The 25,376-nt window shown below is 38.7% G+C and overlaps 1 protein-coding gene across 1 annotated transcript in view; it reads left to right on the top strand.

Moving 5' to 3' along the window:
- Positions 1 to 24,786, top strand: part of LOC145479895 (uncharacterized) — a 35,524-nt gene extending 10,738 nt beyond the window's left edge. Inside the window, exons 4-11 of the mRNA XM_081458372.1 lie at positions 321 to 452; positions 2,966 to 3,196; positions 3,901 to 4,074; positions 12,298 to 12,447; positions 12,883 to 13,128; positions 17,283 to 17,429; positions 24,004 to 24,141; positions 24,633 to 24,786. Coding sequence (XP_081314498.1) covers positions 321 to 452; positions 2,966 to 3,196; positions 3,901 to 4,074; positions 12,298 to 12,447; positions 12,883 to 13,128; positions 17,283 to 17,429; positions 24,004 to 24,141; positions 24,633 to 24,772 — 1,358 coding nt within the window. The 3' untranslated portion in view covers positions 24,773 to 24,786. The remainder of the gene's footprint in view (positions 1 to 320; positions 453 to 2,965; positions 3,197 to 3,900; positions 4,075 to 12,297; positions 12,448 to 12,882; positions 13,129 to 17,282; positions 17,430 to 24,003; positions 24,142 to 24,632) is intronic.
- Positions 24,787 to 25,376: the final 590 nt, after the last annotated feature.

Below are 25,376 nucleotides of genomic sequence, written 5' to 3'. Positions count from 1 at the left end.
TTGTCCGTGAAAATGGAAGTTTCTCCGAAAACCACTGTGTCGTATCGTTTATGGTTCATATACTTTTTTCTTGACAACATTTCTTCAATTAGGTGTATATCTAACATAAAGACATATTTCATCATAAACTCTACACTAAGAAATAATACGGTCATCTCGCCCATTAAGTAGTTGAATTGTACCTTTCCAGCTAAGTACTTTTCCGGTTCAGCTAGTTTTCAGGCATTTTTTTTTTTTTCAAATATCAAATCGAACGTGCTATAAAATTTAGGTCTACTATACTTTGAGAATCATTTTGCCTTTTTTTTTTCTTATTTTAGTCTACCTTGAACTTTCCGAAAACGGAAAAATGACCAAGTGTGCAAGTGGGGGATTGTATATCCGGGACATTCACCTATGTAACGGGATCGCTGAATGCCCGGATGAATCAGATGAAAACGGCTGCGAAGATGGTATGCTTCCTCAGTTTTTGGACTATGTTGCTTTGCTGCTATACTAAATAATACTCAATCAACATTTACTTTGGTCTCAACATGTAATGTCTGAAATTAAAAGGAGATTTATTTTACGTATTAAAATAAATGAATGACTTCTCCGATCTCTTCAAACCGAGCTCGGCCAATGTAGGGTTTATGGTTGGCTTTGAGTACAACATGCAATGTAAAAGACCGTAACTAACAGTTCAGTTTTACTCTGCTGTCAATTAGATGTATCTTGTCTTTCACTGGTGTCGTCATAGTTATGATTGACAAACGGGTAATTGCTAAACTTGTACTAGTAGTTGGGTTTGGAACTTTCGATTTGCATGCTACTGAAAGCCAGTCGGTAGGAGAGCCTCTTACATGAAAAATGTTTTTAACATTTATCTTAAAAGAAAAATTTGGAGTTCTGCGTTAAAAAAATGTCCCTTTTAGAACTAACAAAACCAACTGTCTCAGTATGAGACAAGACCAAAACAAAAAACAAACAAAAAAACAAAAAAACAATCAAAATACACTTACAATGGAAACATCAAGCTCCGATAATGAACGGATGTTACACAACATGGTTCCGGAAGGAATGTCAGATTATGTCGAAATATAGTCTGCCAATATTCTCTTCAATGTTGAAAAAGAGATACAACGGTGTTAAAGTCAGCGCAGGTCCTCTCCCGCTCTGGATACGAGTTAGCGTTCAACTGTAGGTGACGCGACTTTAGGCTTCTTACAACCAAATACTGGTCGTAAAATCACCTATACCTGGGGAACCGGTTCTATCGTGAACACCACGAGTTCTATCGAGCTTGAAGCCAAAGAAATTGCTAAGCAACTCGATCCAGATGACCGGGTTAACACCACTGCTAAGCGAGACGCCTTCATAACCATCAAGGTCCTACAATTAGCTTCCAGCTAAGTTAACATTACTGGCGATGAGGAGCAGTACATCATTCTCCATGTGAAGAAGTCTCCTCTCTACAACACAAGTGAGCCATGGGGAAAGAAAATATCGACTGATCTCATTTCGATGTAACCATGGGCAGCTTTTACGGCTCAGAGTCATGTGAGCACGTTGGCGCGTACCTCCTGCACCGCATTAAGGAGAAACATGGCTACAACGTTGGCTTGTACTGCGACGACGGCCTTGGTATAACCCAGACATCGCTCGACAAGCAGAGCAATTAAGAAAGATTTGTGCAACATTTTTGGCAAGCATTACCTTAAAATCACGATTGAAGCCAACAAAAAAGTCGTAAACTTCCTTAATGTCACTCTTAACCTCTCCAATGGTAAACACATGTCGTAACAAGCGTAAAAACATCCGGCTGTATGTCAACAAGAAATCTAATTACCGGCCGCGTAATATCAAGAACATCCCACAATCTATTAATAAACGACTGTCTGAGATTTTGTATGATGAAGAATCTTTCAAAAAAGCAGCGCCAATCTACCAGAAAGCCCTCAACAACAGCGGATACACGCATTATCTTAACTTTTTACCCAATTCCCAACTCAACCCGCACGCCCTGGAAGAAAGAACCGAAAAAGGAAAATAATTTGGTATAACCCCCATACAGCAAAAACGTAGCCTCTAGCCTCGGAACAGTCTTTCCCAAGATCGAGACGAAGAATTCCCAAAGAGGCTGTGTTATATAAGATCTTTAACAGTAACACAGTTAAGATCAGCAGCAGCTGCATGTCCAACCTGAAACAGAACATCGATGGCCTTAATAAATCCATTTTGCACAAAAAGATTGTGCCGCTTAAAACGTGCAACTGCAGAAAACCAGCTGAGTGTCCTATGGATAGAAATTGCCTCAAGGAATCGGTTATCTACCGAGCGACCGTCACAACTGAAGACAAAAACCCCTCCCACACCTACGTTGGCCTAACGAAAAATTATTTTAAGACCAGATACTCAAACCATAAAACGTCTTTCTTCACAGCAAACACATCTGGAATTAGAAAGACAATAAGTCAAAGTTAAAATTGACTTGGAAAATTTTTAAGCAAGGTGCTCCATATAACCCCGCTCCAAATCGATGTAACCTATGCCTCTGGGAGTTTAGTTTATCATTTGCAAACCTAAGTTAGCCTCTCCATAGGCTTCTCTTAACAAACGGAATGAACTTATAACGTCAGGTAGACACGCAAACAATATTCCTCCTGAAAAAAAGCTAAATTTTAAAGCTCCTTTGTCACGCAATTGTATCGAAGATTATTTATGATTTTCAACTTTCTATTGTTGTGTAAAAGCGCTCACTTATTCTAGCTTTCCTATTTCCAACGGTAGCATGTGTATTTCAAATCAGTGTGACGATGGAACTTCGCATTTGGCAATTTCATCTGATGAGTGCTGCACACAAGTTGCGTAGCACGAAACCAAATAGTAATAAAATGCCAAGTCAAATCTTCAGCTCAGTGATCAGTTTGTGAACTGTTACATCTGGGGAATTGTATAATCTTATTTTATCCGTTTGCTATTTTAGCCGTTTGCAAGGACGAAGAGGGAAGTTTATTTTTAACAAAAGATGAAAATGGTTTGCAGCTTTCTCACTGTATGGATTGCCATTGTAAAGCAGGCTTTCTGACATGCCGTAGAAACTTGACCATTAACTTCCCTGGCTATTACTATGGGTTTTATGAGCATATTGAGAATTGTGCGCAACCACAATGCAACGTTGCCAAGTTTGTGAGAGAAAAGAGAGATCATTGTGAAGGTAACAAGTCACCGTCCTTATATTTACCAATAATATTACTTTTGGAATGGACTATAAAGTCCATGATTTAACAATAGCACAACTGACTTACAATATATTGGTTCTTGAGGATAGCGCGCTAGAATCAAAACTAACCATGGCGGCGTAAACACAAATCCTATGTCACGCAAATGGTTGTGAAAAACGAACAAACAAAACAAAAAAGAAGAAAACAACTCAAAATAGATTTATTCATTTGGCACTTAGCACCGACTTCTTGAGGAGGAACAGAGCATTTTTTGTCTAAATCAAAAAGAGGCTTTTAACCCTAGACGAGGCTAGGGCCAGAGCCTTAGACATCTGAAAGGAAGTGTAACTCTAAATCCTATGGACATAAATTATAACTACACAAAAAATTCAGTTTCGCATATTATAGTGGTAAAGATTCGTTGGCGTAGTTTTGCTTTGTGATCTGCTTTAAATTGGAATTGTAATTATGGCAACAAATGCATTTGACTCTGGTCATAATTTAATGCTTACAAAGTTGTTTTTTGTCTTTCTCTGTTTTTCGTATGAAATCACAATCACAATCGGATTGATTCGTTTGCATTCATACCATAGAGGGGACAGATACTCACCTAGTGACTCCCTTTATCGGTAATGTATGTTTCTTGTGGGTTAACCAAGTTAAAATTAAACTAATTATGACTTTCAATTGTAACTAGGCGTCGAATTTACCATAGGCGACGGTATTTACTACAAAGGCCAAACATGGAAATATGCAGGATGTGATTTCTACTTTCCTGGAGCCTATGAGAAACAGGGTGTCTGCCCAGCAATGACTAGACCTGTTTGTTATGTTTACAATGGAGCTATCTGCTGCGCCACAGAGTGTTCAGGTATTAACTTGTGTTCCTGTGTCTGTTTTCATTTATTAATTAATATCTTAGTATTTGCTTATTGTCTTCGTATATCATCAGTGTTTATTATTTTGTACCTACCGGCGCCTTAGTCTTGTTATTCTAGGGCTGGACTGACTTTCAGTTGTTCATGTCAGTTTATCGAGAATAATTGAGAGCAGATTTCTCTGACAGTCACCTATGCCTATGTAGGATAGAAAATTCGATTTTCTCAAACTTTGTCAGGAAGAAGCTCTTTACTAACTTATTTCTAAACTGTATCTTTTGAGGTTGCTTGGATTTTTAATTTTTGTCGAGACGGTCTTACTTATTTTCCTTCAAAACTAGCTGGAGCAAATATCGACTCCAAAATTACACTTTTTAAGGGGCTGTCTGTGTAAAAACCGACCACTGATTTTACTTCGAAAATTCGATTTTCCTCATAAGCTGGGATTTCGAAGCCCTTACCTAGTCAATCACTAAAATGAGTTTTCTTTGATTAAAAATTCTAATTGAACTTTTCTAGGATTGATTCAAATTCGGTCCGCTCGACACAAGTTGCATGCCTGCCGAAACTGGAAAAATAACACATATTGCCGGCGCTCTAAAAAAAATTATTATTTGTTCAAAAGTCCCAATTCTTTTTTTCAACTATAGATATATTATAGCAGTTTGTTTAGCCATGTTGCAATTATAATTCAATGTTGTTCCTTCAACGGTTAAAAGAAGATTTTGTACCCGTTAAATCGAGTTTTGAACAAAACACGAAAATAGCTCTACTTTGAAGGCACGTTTTAAAAATGTGGCACCTGTTTGAAACTGCTGAATTACATGAATAGAAAGTATAAATGGCCCTTAATTTGAGACAATGATAAAATTTGTCTGCACACTACGTTTTCAAAACTAACGACCGCTTAAAGTTCAGGAAATTTTGAAAATATTCCAGTCACTTACATACTCGCCATCGTAAACTGAGTGCTCCGATAAATTCACGTAAATCTCTTACCTGGCTTTTAGATTAGAGTTTTGGTCCTTTGTGGCGATCCTTGAAGCCTAGGCATCATTAAAACTGCCAGCTTTTCCTTCCAGCGGTATGTTTGTATACAAGGTACATTTATACGTTCCTCACCTGTGTCGAGTGTGACGATCACATACTTCGATGTTCTTTGTATTACTGACCATTGTTTTCCTCGAAGCCGGTTTAATCATGTAGAGTCCTCTTGAAAGGTTTGAAGAAACACTCTTTTGGACACCTCTCGGCACACCTACATTCATGAACAGTAAACGATGATCCGGGGATCCAAGGAAGGACTGATAAATGCCACGGCCATTTTGTGTTTACAACAGGTGTTTTAGTTCCCAATCTTCCCGTAAGTATGTGATACTCACGGGAAGATTGGACAATAAAATACCTGTTGTAAACACAAAATGGCCGTGGCATTTATCAGTCCTTCCTTGGATCCCCGGATCACTGTTTACTGTTCATACATGTAGGTGTACCGAGAGGTGTTCAAAAGAGTTCTTCTACAAACCTTTCAAGAGGACTCTACATGATTAAACCGGCTTCGAGGAAAACAATGGTCAGTAATACAAAGAACATCGAAGTATGTGACCGACAGGCTCGACACAAATGAGGAACGTATAAATGTACCTTGTATACAAACATACCGCTGGAAGGAAAAGCTGGCAGTTTTAATTAATGCTACCTAGGTTTTAAGGATCGCTACTAAGGACCAAAGCTCTAATCTAAAAGCCAGGTAAGAGATTTACGTGAATTTATCGGAGCACTCAGTTTACGATGGCGAGTATGTCGTTTACTCACTGGAATATTTTCAAAATTTCCTGAACTTTAAGCGGTCGTTAGTTTTGAAAACGTAGTGTGCAGACAAATTTTATCATTGTCTCAAATTAAGGGCCATTTATACTTTCTATTCATGTAATTCAGCAGTTTCAAACAGGTGCCACATTTTTAAAACGTGCCTTCAAAGTAGAGCTATTTCGTGTTTGGTTCAAAACTCGATTTAACGGGTACAAAATCATCTTTTAACCGTTGAAGGAACAACATTGAATTATAATTGCAACATGGCTAAACAGACTGCTATGATATATCTATAGTTGAAAAAAAAAAAAAAAAAAAAAAAAAAAAAGAATTGGGACTTTTGAGCGAATATTATCTTTCTTAGAGCACCGGCAATATGTGCTATTTTTCCAGTTTCGGCAGGCATGCAACTTGTGTCGAGCGGACGAATTTCAATTAATCCTAGAAAAGTTCAATTAGAATTTTTAACCAAATAAAACTCATTTTAGTGATTGACTAGGTAAGGGCTTCGAAATCCCAGCTTATGAGAAAATCGATTTTCGAAGTAAAACCAGTGGTCGGTTTTTACAGAGACAGCCTCTTAAGAGCCCTAGCAAGCCAAAATAATAAGTGTGGCTGGCAAAAAATATTCCATAGTACTAAAGTAACATCTTTTAGCAATTTTTTTAGCGTTATCAGATCAGCATGAAATTTAAACCTGAATTTTTAGCACGTTTCCAATTTAATACGCTTTGACGATGCTGCGTCACGTCAAAATTTAGGCCTATTTCGTCGACCAGAAAGTCAATTCGGTACATGGATTTACCTGCTAAAACTATTTTTCTGGTTAAAAGTATCCTTTAAGCTCAGTACGTTTTTTGTAAATAAATATTTGGGTAAAATAAAACAACAACAACCAAAAAGAATTAGGGCGTCTTGAAGATAGGGCACTTGAGCTAATCGCCGACATAATTTTCTTACCTTTTACGCCGCGATCATTATCTTCAAAATTGATCCTGAAATATTTGCCTTGTGGGTCTAATCTCCAGTAAAATAGTCTTTAGGTCTCTAGGATCAGTCAATGTAATTGAAAATAGGTATCAGACTGCAAACGAGCATTTCAAGAATATGTTTATTTTGAATAAGAGATCACACCTTTGGCGGTTGAGAACGTACGCAACGAAATATCAGATAATAAATCAGCATCAAAAAAAATCTTTGACAAACTAGTGGATAACATGGTTGACGAGATACTGGGAGTAATTTCTCACCTTAATTTAGCCTATCTTGATAAAAAATGGGCCGAAATGGTAAGATCGCGAGTACGTTATGTCATAGTTAATAGAGGGACTGGTTACGAAGCCCGGCAAACATCAAGAAGCAAACAGAGATGCCAAGATTTTTGTTGGAAGGTCCACCTCCGTGCACAATCTTTTGTTTTGCGCTCATACACTATACATGAATTACGTAACCAAAACGGTTCTATTGGTTAGTTCCTCAGTACGGAGTAAACAACTATTGTGTTTTGTGCACGGTCAAGGCCAAAAAAGAGAACAAAAACATTCTACAAAGAACTTTGTCGGGTTTCATAACCATTCCCTTCTATTAGCTATAGTTACGTGAACGAAGCTTTCTCAACTGTTACTAGGTTAGGAGGTAACCAGAAGCGCGGCTGCATTACCATTTCTTTGTTTGTTTTGTCATGCAGCCGCGTAACTGGTTACCACGTGACCTGGCGACAGTAAAAATAAAAGTTTAATCCTCATCGCGTGGTGCTGTTTAAGGTGGCTTGAAGCAGTTTCCAGCACTTTCCAAGACGTATATTTAACCACTCTATATCAGATGATGCCAAAATCATGGCATCAAAAAACTGCCCAGTCATTGGCCCACATGTTGCTGTCAATTTTGTGGCAAAATAGGTTACCATAGCAACATTATGACATGTCAAAAGCATCCTTAATTTTAGCTTTAAGCGCTTATAACTCAAAAACGAGCTCGATAACCCTCAATTTTTAGTATCGAATTGTAATAAACATGCTAAGATGAAGTTTAAAAATGTGGAGTGGGATTACAGCCACCTTAAAGTTTCGAAAATTTAAGGTGGCTTTGAGTACACTCTACAGATTTTTTTTTTTAATTTGCAAAAAGTTGCATCTTATTATACTTATCGCAATTCGATAATAAAAAGATAATAAAAAGGGGGTCACCGAGCTCGGTTTTGAATTATAAGCGCTTTTAAAAGCTAAATTAAGTGTGTTTTTAGCAGGTCGTATTGTCTTGTGGTAATCTGTTATATAAAAGGGTTGACTGCAACTTGTTTACCGATGATTGGATATTTGTATGATACCATTATTGTGGCATCACTTGTTAAACAGTGGTAGCATTTTTCCTTCAAAGTATAGCTGCTAGAAAAGTGCTGAAAACTGTTGCCAGCCTCCTCAAGTAAATAATAATAATAATAATAATAATAATAATAATAAAAGTTATCGAGGGCACTTAAAGGTGGCTCGATCGGATTTTTGAGTAGATACTGTTCAGCTTTGAGCGACTAGAGCACCATCATTATCAATTATTCAATAAAAACTCGAGCGTTACTGGTACGCTAGGGAAATATGAGAGTTTTAAATGACATAAGTTTTACCAAGATCTACAATACCATGGCAAAGTTATGACGTCATGCCCCATTTTTACTTGAGACCGAATAACCTGTTATTAGGGGATAATTTTTGTGTACGACTTCACGATCTATGATTTGACGGTAAATAAATAAATAAAGTAAATAAATAAATAAATAAATTAAATAAATAAATAAATAAATAAAGGTCAAATGAACCAAAATTTAGACATATTTTCTTCAGCCATTTTATAGCGACGAAATCTTAATAAAAAACATGCTAAGGGAAACTTATGCGGGAATTTTTCTTTGTGAGCCGTAAAAAGGAGTAAAAAAGTTAAAAGTACGAACAAAGACGATGGCTTCACGAAAACGTTTCCAAAATGACCACACACTTTAATGGAAGGAATGGGACTGAGACTGTGTGACGTCGTTGTTGTCTTGAACATAGCTGCGTTTCTGTGTCAGTGAGTTTTTCTTGGGGAAGGTTTTGGATCTAAATACAAACCTTCTTTTACTTGGGAAATGGCGGAGGAGTTCGCCCGCTTTTCGGCGGGCATCATTCGCTTGTTTTGCGTTGTTTTTTGTCCACTTGCCGGCTTGCAACCTTCCATAGTGAAGATAAATTTCGTCGAAACCGCGTCTTTCTTGACTACAAGTTGACGGAGCTTGAAAGAGGGTCGCAACAAACTCCTTACTACAAGATTTTGTTCGAAGCTGTCTTTGGTAAAGTGTTTTACACAAACGCGCGAATGCTTCGAGGGCATGAAGCATTCTCTTTTCATTTTTATAAGCCATTCTCTTTTAAGTTTTAGGGAACTTGAAAGTGCTAACTTTTGATTTTGAGTGGTTGTCCTCCGACGTTCACTGTAAGCTTTAAAACAAAACAGTTTCAAATTTCCTGTATTTCTTGAACTCACCAACATTGACGTCACAAGTTTTATTTCCGATAATTAACCGACAATTTTCCTGACCGCTCTGCGATTATGATGGCTGAAAAAGAGTGATTTTAACATTCCAATATCTCCGCAGTGCTTCGTTCAATTCGTTTGAACCTTCAGAATATATTCATTTTATACTTAATGAACACATTGAACTGAAATTAAAAAAAAAATTGTTAATTTGGGTTCATTTGACCTTTAAGGGTCAGAGCGCTTTCGAGTAAATTGCGGGTGAAGTTTCAAGGTGTCCAAATAAAGCAAAAACAAAGCTGTCTTAAAATGTTGTTGCAAAGTTTGGCCACAAGAACTGACTAAATAGTTTTTGATCTTACATGAATCTTGTACCATTTATTTACTTCGGGTGATAATCCCAAAAAAATCGCTCCGTTTGATCTTCAGGAGGACTGGTTTGGATAACCGCTGGAATGACCTTACAATTGTTAAATTGGGCGGGAATTAAAAAAAAAAACCGATGATTTTTTTTGGGGGGGGCCCACAATGATGTCTATCAATATTAAATGAACGTAATTCCTCAGTTTCAAATCCATTGAAACATTTTTAGACCACTAATTTTTAGCCTCAACTCATGCAGGAGAATATTACCCTTATTTTCGCTCATGTTCTTTTTTGTCTTCATTATAATTTTCTATTGTCTCAAATCACCATGGTATTGTACATTTCTGTATATCATAAATTCATAAAACGCGTGATTACTTTCCGGCGATTCTCCAGAATCGGGAAAATAACATAAAATAACACCAGGAGCCATAATCGGGGACGGAGACCGTAAGTCTCGGGATTCGCGCGCACCTATGATATGGGACAATTTTTCTATTTTTAGAACAAATTGCGACATCCTGACGTCATATATCCGCGCGGATTCACGCACATGTCAGGGGCTCTCGCGTGGATGTTGTCACGTTGCGTGATCAAATGGTGAGAGTTGAGAGATTCTCTTGCGTATTTTTCACGGCGATGGCAGGGAATAAGTCAGGGAATACGAACCAGGGCGCTTATATGTAGTTTTATGCTCTGAGCTAACGGAAAAGGTGGGTTTTTCAGGGTCGAAAACAAGACTTCAATCTCGCGCTGGGAATGAATAATAAGATCTGCTCACGCTAGTTGTAAGCTTACGCGTAGGCTTAAGAATATAGCAAGAAAACTCTCTACTCTGGTATCGAGTTAATTTGCGAGTTTCTCAGACAATGTTTAATTATAACCAAAACCTGTTTTGATGGTTTCTTATTGTCTCTGCTTGTTTGGTGAGTTTGCAAAAGTTTTTGAAAGGAAAGTCTGACGCGTACAATTAGCTCATTTGCATAGTGCATGCACTGGCTCGTGCACTTTCAAGTCCGAGTCGGTGTTTTCAATTGTCAACAAATCTTGACAAAGATTTCTTTCGTTATGTTTTGTGCTGAGATGCTGCAACAAATTTCACGAATGCAAAAAAGGCTACTAACATCATGTGTGTTTCTTCAACATAAGCATAGTGAAGTTTTACACTACGAAAATGAAAATAGACAAGGAGTTTTGATAACTCGATCATCAAAATCGAAATCGTTATTCCAAGTTGATTAAAGAAAGCGTCATCGTAACTTTGCTGATTGTTTCTGCTTTATTCACATATTTTCAGCCTGGCTTTTAATATGTTCTCAAACATTTACCAATCTTAAACATATTTAAAAACTATAGAGCTATTGTTTGAGCTCGATGTACGCTTTCACACGAAAGTGCGGCGGAAGTACAATTTGTCATGTTTACTGACTGTGCAAAACACGCATCGGTGGACGTTCTCATTCATCGACAACTGAGAATTTACTGGATTTTTACACGAATAAAACTGAGCAGTATCTACGGACGTAAAGTTATTAAGCCTTGATGAAACATCAAGCGTTGCTTACAATTCAAGCGAAACTCAAACTAGCAAGTATTTTGTTTTACTTTTCCGTCGCGATAGACTGATAAATTCCTCGCAAGCGTGTGGCAAGAGGAGCTAGGAAACTATGAAGTCCTGACGCTCTGCTATATCTAAATATATCCAGCTAGTTTTTTGCTGTGTAATGGAAAAGCTGTTAATCTTCAACATATGTGAAATTTAAAGTGGAGTAATGTACAGCTCATGTAAAAAAAGCATCAGTCGGAACACAACTTGGTCAGAGATATATATAAGCTTACAGCGGAACATACCTAAATTCGACACTGTCTTACTTCATTCAAACTGGAGCAGCTTACGACGAAAATACTTAGGCAAAATTCCAACAGACGTAAACGCGTTGAGTTGTGGGGCAAAACCATGAAACATTTCGGGAATTTCGGACGCCATTTCCCCCGCGCGACATCCGCAAAAATCCTCGCAGCATGTACGCGCGTGTGCCGCAGGTGATGGCGCAATTTGTTCTAAAAATAGAATTATTGTCCCATATCATGGTGACAACCCCAATACTTGAAATGGCGCGCGCTTACGGTCTCCGTCCCCGATTATGGCTCCTGATAACACGTATATTGTAAATGACGATTTTTCCCCCTTTTTTTTAGCAAAGGTAACTCAAAAGCGTGTTTCTAACTAACATTGAGCCAAGCGCTCTACCAGCATTGTACGTACCCTCTTGGGGGCAGCTCCAGCATGTACTCTAGATCACTATGTCCTGAGAACTATTCCCCTGCAAATATCTGTTGTCCTAGTTTGGAACAAAGGTACCTTACACTGTCTACACAATTTCTGACATGTACAGGTGCTAGTCATCTTTATTGAAGCAAGACCACACACACTGTTTTCTAGTAATATTTTCAGTGTTATACTAGAACTGAAAAAATAAAATACAAAAATGTATGCATGTAATGTAATTAATACAGCTCCATTTTTTATTCAGTTATTTATCCAGGCTTAAGGCAGATCGCAAATCGACTACGAGGAAACCTTACAGTCTGTCCCAATGGCCGTCAAATAGTATCAGAAGCCCAGCACTGCAATGATTCAAACCATTGCTTGCGGGACTTGTATATCCATAACTGTTCATCAGGTAACTTGTTTTGCAGAACTGAAGATTAACAGAAAATAAAGCTGCTACAACAATTTTTATATAAAACTGACATTGAGATTTGTCTCCATGGTGAACGGAATGGAATAAATTTCGATTATCGTTTTTTGTTGTGGCTTTTGTTTTGATTAATTTTGTTTAGATTTGTTTGTTTCTTTGTTTATCGGTTAAATTTTTTTTTTTTTTTTATTGCTATTTTTCTGTTTAGCCATCTTTGGTACATAGCCAACGCAAGGCCGAATTGTATATTCTGCGAATTCGAAAAGGTTTAGTTTCGGATAGTATGATAGAATAAAGTGAACGCGATTGAAATTCCACCGAAATATTCTGTTCGGTTACTAGAATTGAAGTAGGCGTGCCAAAATTACATTACTCAACTCGTAGAGTTTTCATTTCACATGTTTCTTTACTCGCCAGAGATAACTTGTCAAGACGAGGACTCGAATCAGTACTTTGAAGGAGCCACGTGGTTTGTTGGGAATTGTATGGTGTGCAAATGTGTTCAAGGCAATATTCACTGCTCAAGAAAGCTTGTACTGACTTCATTCCTGCTTTTCACTCAAACGATTCAAAAAGCTAGTGAAATCACGTTTAACGAAGATTGCAATCAACCGGAGTGTAACGCGGCAACCTACAGGAAAAAAAACAATGGGATATGCCATGGTAAGTATGACTGGAAATGTTTACGAGCCTAAGGGCATCCTTGAGTTAGACCTCATTTTGTATGGTCTCGGTTACTCGTGACCACTCGAGGAATGTCATATCAAACGCCTTGGGTTATCTTTGTTTGTTTGTTTTTCAGCGAAACTTATCAAAAATTCGCCGAGAGTAACTCGGGGAGTGTCGACTGGGGTACTCAAGATGACATGAATGGGGCTTTATATGGGTTTGCTGGAATTTTATAAAGACACGGGAAAAGTGTATTGAGAAAAGCAGGAGGGGAGAAACACCCTTGAGTGCTATCAAAGACAACGATTTTGAGCAAGGAAAAAAGAAAGGAACCTCCTAGCAAACGACTTAAGAATCGAAGCAAAACAAACATGGACCAAACGTTCAGTAATGAAGAGAAAAACATTCTTCTACTTGAAATTTCTGTTGCTGAGGCTCTTATAAATACACTTTGCCTGTTTAAGACTTAGAGCTCCTGCAAGAAGCCAATGAGAGTGAAACTGTAATTTGGAAGCGGTTCGCGTGAACAAGACCCAGTTTTTCTCTCTAAATTCTACACTCAGAAATGCAACAGGCAGATGCACCATTTTACATTGGAATAACCTATACTCAAAGGTCTGCTACCTGGTGATCTATGATGCCAACCTCCTCCCCAGGTTCCCTCTCCTTTGCCTCCCTTGTCCTTTACGAGAAAGACCCTGGTTGTGGCTGCTCACGTGACCACCAATGACCCAAAACCTTTTCATGGGGGTAGAGTTAACGAAAAATCTCAACTGAAGCGAAAGAAACGCGATTGTTTATCATCGCTATATTAAAACAACACACGGCAGGTACACCTTTGAAATTCTACAGTCCTATTGTAAGCTTCACACTGTCAAACGAAATAAATTTGTATATATCCAGCGTATTGAAGTATCAATAAGATTTCAATTCCAGCCGGTCGATTTTATACTAAGAAGGAAAACTGTTTCGCTATTTCGTGTTGCCTGAACCACAGACATTGTTCGCTGTATAAAACGAATAAATTTTCTTATCATTTTGCAAAATATAATTCTTGACTATGCCAAGGAATCATGTTTAAACAACTGTCCAAATATAAACTTAAATAAACCTAATGCCAATAAAATATAAGTGCGAGCTCAATGTCAACAAAACTGTAAATCATTTCACATTGTTTTAAATCAAATGCAAGTCAGAATACTCGGCAGACCAGGGGTGTGACCGCGTGAAGAAGAAAATAAATTATTTCCGAATTCAGAGATTCAAGAGACTGATCAACTGGTTCCACTACGATTCGGTTCGTGACGTTTTACATGTGCTAACTGTCGAAAGGTTTTTGCTCCATTCGGCAGCCAAAATTCTTTATGAACGAAAGTCTTCTATAATTCGGAGACACCAGAGATAATGTAACATTCTTCATCGGCATAATTTGACACTAAACCTCGGTAAAACAGGTAATTTTTAGCTATTGCTCGGGCATTTAAAACCCACAAAGTTTCTCACGGCAACAATCAAAACACCCTTCCACTCCTCCCACCGTACAGATTTTTCTACCACCCAGATTCTGGGTGGTCATGTAACTAGCCGCAACCAGGGTCTTTCTCCCCAACGACAAGGGAGGCGAAGGAGAGAGAGCCTGGAAACGAGGTTGGTGTGATGCCATGGGCCTGTTCAAATTATTAAAAATGCAGTCACGCTTGGCTTGACAACATCAACAACAACAACGACAACAACAACGAGTTTCTCCGATATTAAGTTCAAATTCCACATACACAAAAGGAACCCCGCGAGTCAGTAGCAACCGTAAATCAGGAGCCATAATCGGGGACGGAGACCGTAAGTCTCGGGATTCGCGCGCACCTATGATATGGGACAATTTTTCTATTTTTAGAACAAATTGCGACATCCTGACGTCATATATCCGCGCGGATTCACGCACATGTCATGGGTTCTCGCGTGGATGTTGTCACGTTGCGTGATCAAATGGTGAGAGTTGAGAGATTCTCTTGCGTATTTTTCACAGCGATGGCAGGGAATAAGGCAGGGAATACAAACCAGGGCGCTTATATGTAGTTTTATGCCGTGAGCTAACGGAAAAGGTGGGTTTTTCAGGGTCGAAAACAAGACTTCAATCTCACGCTGGGAATGAATAATAAGATCTGCTCACGCTAGTTGTAAGCTTACGCGTATGTTTTTGCGTTTGTTCTGACTTAAGAATGTAACAAGAAAACTCTCTACTCTGGTATCGAGTTAATTTGTGAGTTTCTCAGACAATGGCTCATCAGAACCAAAACCTGTTTTGATGGTTTCTTATTGTTTCTGCTTGTTTGGTGAGTTTGTAAAAGTTTTTGAAAGGAAAGTCTGACGCGTACAACTAGCTCGTTTGCATAGTGCAGTTCGTGCACTTTCAAGTCCGAGTCGGTGTTTTCAATTGTCAACAAATCTTGACAAAGATTTATTTCGTTATGTTTTGTGCTGATATGCTGTAACAAATTTCACGAACGCAAAAAAGGCTACTAACATCATGTGTGTTTCTTCAACATAAGCATAGTGAAGTTTTACACTGCGAAAATGAAAATAGACAAGGAGTTTTGACAACTCGATCAACAAAATCGAAATCGTTATTACAAGTTGATTAAAGAAAGCGTCATCGTAATTTTGCTGATTATTTCTGCTTTATTCACATATTTTCAGCTTAGTTTTTAATATTTTCTCAAACATTTATCAATCTTAAACATATTTAAAAACTATAGAGTAATTGTTTGAGCTCGATGTACGCTTTCACACGAAAGTGCGGCGGAAGTACAATTTGTCGTGTTTACTGACTGTACAAAACACCCATCGGTGGGCGCTCTCATTCATCGGCAACAGAGAATTTACTGGATTTTTACACGAATAAAACTGAGCAGTATCTACAGACGTAAAGTTATTGGGCGTTGATGAAACATCAAGCGTTGCTTACAATTCAAGCGAAACTCAAACTAGCAATTATTTTGTTTTACTTTTCGGTCGCGATAGACTGACAAATTCCTCGCAAGGGTGTGGCAAGAGGAGCTAGGAAACTATGAAGTCCTGACGCTCTACTATATCTAAATATATCCAGCTAGATTTTTTGCTGTGTAATGGAAAAGCTGTTAATCTTCAACATACGTGAAATTTAAAGTGGAGTAATGTACAGCTCATGTAAAAGAAGCATCCGTCGGAACACAACTTGGTCAGCGACTAGTATATAAGCTTACAACGGAACATACCTAAATTCGACACTGTCTTACTTCACTCAAACTGGAGCAGCTTACGACGAAAATACTTAAGCAAAATTCCAACAGACGTAAACGCGTTGCGTTGTGGGCCAAAAACATGAAAAATCTCGGGAATTTTGAACGCCATTTCCCCCGCGCGACTTCAGCAAAAATCCTCGCAGCATGTACGCGCGTGTGCCGCAGGCGATGGTGCAGTTTGTTCTAAAAATAGAATTATTGTCCCATATCATGGGGACAACCCCAATACTAGAAATGGCGCGCGCTTACGGTCTCCGTCCCCGATTATGACTCCTGAGGTAAATGTGATATTCAAATGAATCCTTACAGTCATTCACGAAATCTCCCACTAAGCTATGTACCGGTTTAACTGAAGGTGCAATGTTCCACGAGGAACATTTCAGTCTTGACAGTTTGAGTGGATGACGATGACGGTCTTTTAAAGCTTTAATTACTTTGTTGGGTTTTTATGCTTCGCATACTCCTTATTTAACGGATATGATGCATCGAGTTTTGTGCACCCGAACAAGTGCTATTTAAGTAAAACATTCTACAACTTTACTGTTCAGTTAAAAACAAAATAAAGGTACTCAAAATATTAAATGAGGAATCTGGAATTACAGCACTGAAATTGTTCTGTACGGTATTTGCGCAATCGTTTTATTCGCTAAGTTCCCTTATGTGATATCTTATACATGTCCAACCCTTGCCTGGATACCGTGCGCGGCAGGTCTATATATATATTTAATCTTGTGTGTTTGCTTTCCTCGAAGTCAGTCTTCTTCCTTAAAGGCTCAAGATTTTGAAACTAAACTCTGCTTCTGTTGCATTCTCCAACGAGCTTCCACTTATCGATCACGTTATAAAGGGACGAATCTGTATTTCATTTAGCTTGTAGATGGAACAATAAACTGTATTACGATGGAGATCACTGGAAGGCAAATGGGGTTGATTTTTACTGCACCAGCTCTAATGAAAAAGCAAGGCCTGGCTGCTACATTGATAACGGTAGAGTGCTGTGCACTGGCGCGATACCAGGTTGGTACAATACATAAAGCCTTGCCCTAATAAGTATAGCGGTACATATTGTATACTATTGCTTTTGTTGTAGTTGTTGTTGTTGTTGTCTTTTGTTTGTTTGTTTGCTTTGTTTTTTTGGGTTTTTTTTACTATTTTTTTTTTTATAATTATTATTATTTAAACATATATGCCATTTTTTTCTGCCAAAAGCACCAAGGTTTATCGAGGGGGATTACAATGTTACAATTTTTACAATTTTACAATTCGGGCTCACACACAAGCACACATACAAACAACACATACAAATTGCGCTGAGAACAACGAGTCAAGCTTACATATCTAGAGATACTATTATCTTAACAATCAAACAGTAGTCACCGAAAAGCGATTAGTATCGATTGCTGTTGTTGTTGTTGTTGTTGCTATTTTTTTGTTGTTGTTTTTGTCATTGTTGTTGTAGGTGTTGTTTCTGCAGTTTTAAGCATTCGCTCTATGTTTTAGACGTTGTTTAGCGCAGGTTCATTCTAGTTTCGAGCCTCAATTGGTTCGATAGTGTCTCTCCAGAGGTTTGCTATACAGTGGAAACCCGTGTATAAGAACCTGTAATTTCCCACGTTAGCCTAAACAGGTTTTGTATAGGAATGTATGGCAGGTTATTACGCAAAGGGGGTCTAAAAAGAGAATTTTAGCCTATCAGGTTCTTAGGATTGAGGCTCTTGTAATCGGGTTTTTACTGTGTTTTGGTTATTGTGCAAATTTAGAGAGAATCAGTAGGTGAATCAACTAATCAAACAGTCATTTAATTAAAAATACATCGTCGATCAGTCGATCTATTTACCCACGTAAAGTCTGCCAGCTTAATAAAAGCTTGTTTAAAATACCCAGTGTGAGGATTAACAGCAATAAAAACCTACAATCCCAGACAAAAAAGTTGGGACACGAAGCAAGTTCTCCCCTCGCCCCACTTACAATGTTGATAATTTAAAGAAATAAACTTTTACTACAAGTATTGACACTACGCTAATCAGAGGATACGAGGCAAAATGATTATTCTCATAATTTTTGTACGAATAAAATTCAATAGTTCCAATCTTCGTTAAAATTTAGATAGAACTAGAGTTTCCTGCCCTAAGTGGGAAATAAACTGGCAACCTAATGGAAGTTGTTAGCTTGTGTATCAGAGTTCATAACGCAGTTCAGTAATACAACAATGAAAACCGTGTTAAAGACTTTGCACCAAAATAGCGGGCATGTTTTTGAAAAAACGGTTAGAAAATGTACATAAATATCGCCATGTCGCACCGAGAGTGCTATCTACCTCGTGTACTCTTAATAGAGTCCATACCATGCCTATACAAGCCTTTAAAGTCGCTGCAAATGAGTCGAACGAGCCAAACAAAACTAAATTAGAGCTTAAATTGATCATTTGGTTCGCCGCGGCACTAATTTAGACAGGCTTAACCTATGCAATTTCACCTAAATGACCTCACTATGTCTTTACTGTGGGTTAAATTAGCCAGTCACGCTAACAAGAGCATGGTAAACAGTGGAATCGGTTATTTACCTCTATATTTCAGCCAAAAAGTAGCCGTTACGTGACATTTCATTTCAATATCTGACCGGATTCGCAAAAACATAGCCATAGAATTTGACTTGTCACTGATAATCTAACTTGCTACAATTCTGTCCTAAAGCTAGCTTTCCACGAGGCTTATCGTAGCTGAAATAGCAGCAAATAACTCTCCTGTATGCCTTTTGAGGCCAGGAAGACTAAATTCACCGTCTTTTCGTTGAATCATGAATTGTACAATTTAATTAAGAGTGCTTTTAACATGAAATTGGAGTCTAAATCAACACGAACGTACAGATATCAAAACCGCGGCGGAGAGCTAATCTATCGCTTTCTAAAGGCCTGCATCGTCCTAAATGGACTGAACAAGAGCCTCCTACATCGAGAATCGATTGAACTTCAGACAAACTAGGCCATAGTTAGCAGTAAGCGAACACTCAACATGTTGTCGTCACGTCAATTATCGCCCGGAAGCCAGGCAAATAAATTTCTTCCGCGCTAGTGAATCACAGACAGTTCTGATACTTAGCTAAGCCGAGAACGCCTAAAATTGATAAAACAAGGAAATTCTACTCACGATCAGCGCTTGAACTCATGTTCTTCTCTCTCCTCGTGGCCATGTTTTGCTGGCAAATAGCAATGTCCCGGATGTACTTCAATTTTGTCGAGCGCGGAAAGGCACATCCAGATTTCAACAGATTTTTTTTCGAAGTCTTTAGCTACATCAAAGTTCAAAGCAAATGACGCCAACAGCAGCTAGAAATGTCTAGTCCATTGCACGTCTAAGCCCTAAATTGATGTGGCTAAAGAGTTTTGCTGTCTAAAGCAAGCACAACATTATCGCCACAGGGCAAACGGCCTTCTGTTACGGGACTAAATGTGACCCGTACAGTTTACACATCTCCTCAGGCCCGCCTCACGTACGATAATGGACGACGCTTACTAGCAAATCGTTAGACTTGGGCCTTCATTGGACTTAATGATGTCCTCGGGCAGACTTCCTTTAGACAACAAATACAGAACGCTAATCGGTCGCTCCTTGTCAGAGTCACCGCGCGAACTGAATTCAGACGAGTGTAGCCTTGGCTAAACTTAATGCAAATTGAAAAAGGGGGGGGGGGTCGATAAATAATGAAAAAAATACCTAAATAAATGAAACATGCGGCAAGGAGTTTCTACATTTCATGCTAGGTAAGATTTACAAGCTGCTGTCATAGCGAAAGCAGAAAAAAACAAACAAACAAACAAAGAAATGAAAAAAAAAAAATCAATCAATCAAAAAACACCTTATTCAGTCTTTAAGACAGTTTTCATAAATCCAGACATATATATATATATATCCCGAATCCGGGCTAAGCCAGCGATTTTAAAGCCAGGGGGGCTCCGTCAAGGCTAGGCTGGGCACATGGCCCAATGCCTGGCCTATCTGCTGGTGGCTTGCTGGGGACCAGCTGTCAAAAGCAGGGGGGGAGGGGAGGGTGTCTGTTGCTGACACCTCCAACTAGCTAGAATTTGAGTTTTCAGTGTTAAATAAGCTTGATGTTGACTGTGTTTCTGGGTATTTTATTCAGTTGTTTGACCTTGCTTGAGGCTTCTGTGTTGACATGGCACTCTGCTGGAGTGGTCCATGCCAAGTGCATGCGTGATTGGCTAATCTCCTAGCCGGGGGGGTGGTCAGAGGACTTCTGGCCGCTGGAACTGTCTTTGAGTCACTGCGGGCATGTTTTCCCACTCATCAGGGGATTTAATGAGAATAATCTATACCACCGTTTATATACAATATAATTTACATAAGATATGCAGCGCGAAATTTAACGGGTTAGTTGTTTCGTAGGAGGGCTTTGTTTCTGTGGCGGCAAGATGATACGAGTTCATTACGTTTGTTAAGTGTTGATAGCTCGGGTTGGCAGATGATAAGGAATTTTTATTTAAGGTAAAGGTTACATCTTTTGCTTGAGCTGGGTGAGTGGGCAACCACGAAACAGGCTTGTAGGGATGAACTTGTAGTTTATTTGTGTTTTTCCTCCCACATTATATACTGCGCTCTACTGTGATGTATTGAGCACTGTTTTACGAAAATCAAATTTTACACTTGACAAGGACAACTTGCCTCTAACTTCGCCCGAATCCAGGCGAAAACCTAGCGGACATGTTTTTGCGAATTCGCTTAGATAGCAAGGCCAAAAAGGCCCCAGCAAGCCAAATTGTCTCAACCTTGTCCTAATCATGCAGTCTTAGGGGCAAGTTTTCCTTTCAGATCCCTTTCAGGTGCCTTTTGCCCTCAAGATCTAACCAAATTCACAAAAACATACCCGCAGTGACTCAAAGACAGTCCCAGCGGCCAGAAGTCCTCTGACCACCCCCCCCGGCTAGGAGATTAGCCAATCACGCATGCACTTGGCATGGACCACTCCAGAAGAGTGCCATGTCAACACAGAAGCCTCAAACAAGGTCAAACAACTGAATAAAATACCCAGAAACACAGTCAACATCAAGCTTATTTAACACTGAAAACTCAAATTCTAGCTAGTTGGAGGTGTCAGCAACAGACACCCTCCCCTCCCCCCCTGCTTTTGACAGCTGGTCCCCAGCAAGCCACCAGCAGATAGGCCAGGCATTGGGCCATGTGCCCAGCCTAGCCTTGACGGAGCCCCCCTGGCTTTAAAATCGCTGGCTTAGCCTGGATTCGGGATATATATATATGTCTGGATTTATGAAAACTGTCTTAAAGACTGAATAAGGTGTTTTTTGATTGATTGATTTTTTTTTTTTTTTTCATTTCTTTGTTTGTTTGTTTGTTTGTTTTTTTCTGCTTTCGCTATGACAGCAGCTTGTAAATCTTACCTAGCATGAAATGTAGAAACTCCTTGCCGCATGTTTCATTTATTTAGGTATTTTTTTCATTATTTATCGACCCCCCCCCCCCCTTTTTCAATTTGCATTAAGTTTAGCCAAGGCTACACTCGTCTGAATTCAGTTCGCGCGGTGACTCTGACAAGGAGCGACCGATTAGCGTTCTGTATTTGTTGTCTAAAGGAAGTCTGCCCGAGGACATCATTAAGTCCAATGAAGGCCCAAGTCTAACGATTTGCTAGTAAGCGTCGTCCATTATCGTACGTGAGGCGGGCCTGAGGAGATGTGTAAACTGTACGGGTCACATTTAGTCCCGTAACAGAAGGCCGTTTGCCCTGTGGCGATAATGTTGTGCTTGCTTTAGACAGCAAAACTCTTTAGCCACATCAATTTAGGGCTTAGACGTGCAATGGACTAGACATTTCTAGCTGCTGTTGGCGTCATTTGCTTTGAACTTTGATGTAGCTAAAGACTTCGAAAAAAAATCTGTTGAAATCTGGATGTGCCTTTCCGCGCTCGACAAAATTGAAGTACATCCGGGACATTGCTATTTGCCAGCAAAACATGGCCACGAGGAGAGAGAAGAACATGAGTTCAAGCGCTGATCGTGAGTAGAATTTCCTTGTTTTATCAATTTTAGGCGTTCTCGGCTTAGCTAAGTATCAGAACTGTCTGTGATTCACTAGCGCGGAAGAAATTTATTTGCCTGGCTTCCGGGCGATAATTGACGTGACGACAACATGTTGAGTGTTCGCTTACTGCTAACTATGGCCTAGTTTGTCTGAAGTTCAATCGATTCTCGATGTAGGAGGCTCTTGTTCAGTCCATTTAGGACGATGCAGGCCTTTAGAAAGCGATAGATTAGCTCTCCGCCGCGGTTTTGATATCTGTACGTTCGTGTTGATTTAGACTCCAATTTCATGTTAAAAGCACTCTTAATTAAATTGTACAATTCATGATTCAACGAAAAGACGGTGAATTTAGTCTTCCTGGCCTCAAAAGGCATACAGGAGAGTTATTTGCTGCTATTTCAGCTACGATAAGCCTCGTGGAAAGCTAGCTTTAGGACAGAATTGTAGCAAGTTAGATTATCAGTGACAAGTCAAATTCTATGGCTATGTTTTTGCGAATCCGGTCAGATATTGAAATGAAATGTCACGTAACGGCTACTTTTTGGCTGAAATATAGAGGTAAATAACCGATTCCACTGTTTACCATGCTCTTGTTAGCGTGACTGGCTAATTTAACCCACAGTAAAGACGTAGTGAGGTCATTTAGGTGAAATCGCATAGGTTAAGCCTGTCTAAATTAGTGCCGCGGCGAACCAAATGATCAATTTAAGCTCTAATTTAGCTTTGTTTGGCTCGTTCGACTCATTTGCAGCGACTTCAAAGGCTTGTATAGGCATGGTATGGACTCTGTTAAGAGTACACGAGGTAGATAGCACTCTCGGTACGACATGGCGATATTTATGTACATTTTCTAACCGATTTTCCAAAAACATGCCCGCTATTTTGGTGCAAAGTCTTTAACACGGTTTTCATAAATTCAGACATATATATATATATATATATATATATATATATATATATATATATATATATATATAAATTCTATTTCCTTGTGGTGAATGGATTTCAAAAAGCGCTCAACTCTTAGAGGAGCATAGTATATTCATTAAATGTAGTTCAGGACTTCAGGAGTGATTCATCGTTTTATTGTTTAAATTAACCGGTCATTCGTTGATGTTGCCTGATGAGTGTGGTCACTTGTTGACCATACGAAACAGGTCTGTAGCAATAAAACGATGAATCACTCCTGAAGTCCTGAACTACATTTAATGAATATATATATATATATATATATATATATATATAACTAACTAACTGCAGACAGTACTGTTTCGGCGTTCTGGGCCTCATCAGTGCAGTGCTGAAGACTAGGATGGAGGCTAAGCTTAAAAAGCCGCCCCAAATACTACACATGTGGTGGTATATATATATATATATATATATATATATATATATATATATATATATATATATATATATATATAAAATAATGACCCCTCATCGGGTAGCTTGATGTAAATTTGGTTGAGCCCACCCACATGAATGTTCCTCGTGACTTCTCTTGATATCAGTTCCTTTTATATCATTTTCGGTTTAGGGATAAGAGAGTTGTCTTCAATATCAAACGATGACCTTTTCTTGTGCGAAAGTGGTGATGAGATAAGATTGCTTGGAGACAGATGTAACAGTCGTCCCAATTGTGGCGATCGATCAGACGAGAGGAACTGTGATCAGTGTAAGTTATTTTGATCGCAACTATGTACGTTAGAAGAGAGGAAGAATGGAAGTAGGTTAGAAGTTGGAACTAGAAACTAACCTATGCAGATTGATAGTAAATAGTAAACGATACATATTATTTTACTACGTTTGATTGACGAGGCGATAAATTGAAATGCTCACGAAAAATTTGTCTAGTAGAGCTAAACTGAGTATGTCTTGAATATTTTAAACTAATCCAGAGCGTGACACCTGTTGAATGCATCAAGAGAGATTCGATCTTTTTGTCTTGGAAATAGGCATATTTTTTTTCCTTGCAGAAGGATACTTTTCAGTTCCCTTTTCCGCTCTCTCACTCTTTTCTTTTTTTTATTACACTTTTTGCATTAGACATTTTTGTTATTATTATTTTTATTTACGGCACAAGAATTGTTACAGCAAACATAATTTCAACTCTAATTTTATCGTCACTGTGTCCCACTTATGGGATATTGTTGCTCCTTTTCACAGACTTCTGTGCTCCAGAAAAATCACTCGGTTTTCTTTGGACAAGAACGCCAGTGGACGGAGAAATTATGAAGCAATGTTCTTTAATTAACTCCAACTGGACAGGTGACAGCCTATTTAATTTGTTTTATGAGTTGTGTTAGTTTTCTGATCTAAAAACTAAGCAAGTTGCCTGAACGACTAGGTGCCTTCTTTTCCACTCGAAGACCAAAACAACTTACGATACCGACAACTAGTTCAGACGAAGCCGAGTTCAATAATAGAAATAATAATAATAACTAAGGTATCTAAAAGATAATAATGCTGCGGCACATTCTATTGATAGTGACATATTTTACGCAGTGATTCATCTACAACTTCATGCATGATGACACATGGATGGCGAGGTGTGACAAGGGATCGTGACAAAAAAGCACATAGTGATCTGACCCATGTTTGAACATAAAAAGATACACATCAATCTCCCCTTTAATTTACCAGATCTCGAAAATCGAAAGATGTGGAAGTTGTAGGAGCAGAAATCTAACTTATAAATTCTGTATTGATACGCATTAAATGTCTCAAGAATGTTGACAGACTGTGTCGAGGACGCGTCCATCGCGATGTGTGAAAATGCTAAAGCTTTAGCTTAAATTCATGTTTGGATGAAAAGAAATAGATCGCAGCATATATGAAATTAGCGTGTTGTACGGTTTTCGTTTGTTTTAATTATTCTGCGAGCTTTAGGAGCGACGATTTCTCTTCATT

Source organism: Orbicella franksi, chromosome 2 (assembly GCF_964199315.1).
Source record: "Orbicella franksi chromosome 2, jaOrbFran1.1, whole genome shotgun sequence".
NCBI lineage: Eukaryota > Metazoa > Cnidaria > Anthozoa > Scleractinia > Merulinidae > Orbicella > Orbicella franksi.
Note: the sequence above shows the minus strand (reverse complement) of the source record. Positions and strands in the feature narration are given on the sequence as shown.